This window comes from Haliaeetus leucocephalus, unplaced genomic scaffold (genome assembly GCF_000737465.1).
Source record: "Haliaeetus leucocephalus isolate CR32 unplaced genomic scaffold, Haliaeetus_leucocephalus-4.0 Scaffold556, whole genome shotgun sequence".
NCBI classification, from domain to species: domain Eukaryota; kingdom Metazoa; phylum Chordata; class Aves; order Accipitriformes; family Accipitridae; genus Haliaeetus; species Haliaeetus leucocephalus.
Genome location: NW_010972992.1, coordinates 4,708,696 through 4,709,249, shown reverse-complemented (window position 1 = coordinate 4,709,249; position 554 = coordinate 4,708,696). Strand labels below are relative to the sequence as shown.

The window sequence follows — 554 nt, the reverse complement described above, 5'->3', positions numbered from 1 at the left end:
CCCCCCCCGGACCCCCCCCCCCCCCCCCCCCCCCAAGCCGGGCGGGCATCCCGGCTCCGTCTTTCCCCCTCTCCTCGTTATTTGGGTTTGCGAACCCAAACCGCCGTCCCGACCCGCCCGCGACCCCAAACACCCCGGGGCGGGGGGACGGGGACGAGGCGGGCAGAGGGTTTTAGAGCGGCGGCGGGGCCGGGGGAGCGCGGAGCCATGGGGGAGGCGGACCCCGTCGAGCCGGCGGCGGAGAGCCGGGGGGCTGCGGTGGAACCGCTGCAAAAACCGCCTTACTCCTACGTGGCTCTGATCGCCATGGCCATCCGGGCCAGCCCCGAGCAGCGGCTTCCCCTCAGCGGTATCTACGCCTACATCGCCGGGCGCTTCCCCTACTACCGCGGCGGCCCCAAGGGCTGGCAGAACAGCGTCCGCCACAACCTCAGCCTCAACCCCTGCTTCCGCCGCCTCCCCCGCCGCGCCGCTCCCCCCGCCGCTCCCCGCCGCGGCGGCGACTGGGTGCTCGATCCCGCCTTCCACGACATGTTCCCGGGGGGGGACTACCG

General features: G+C 74.5%; 1 protein-coding gene across 1 annotated transcript in view; it reads left to right on the top strand.

The window, feature by feature from the left end:
• Positions 1 to 207: 207 nt before the first annotated feature.
• Positions 208 to 554, top strand: part of LOC104838021 — a 4,884-nt gene continuing 4,537 nt past the window's right edge. The window contains exon 1 of the mRNA XM_010577529.1: positions 208 to 533. Within this exon, the coding sequence (XP_010575831.1) occupies positions 208 to 533 (326 nt within the window). The remainder of the gene's footprint in view (positions 534 to 554) is intronic.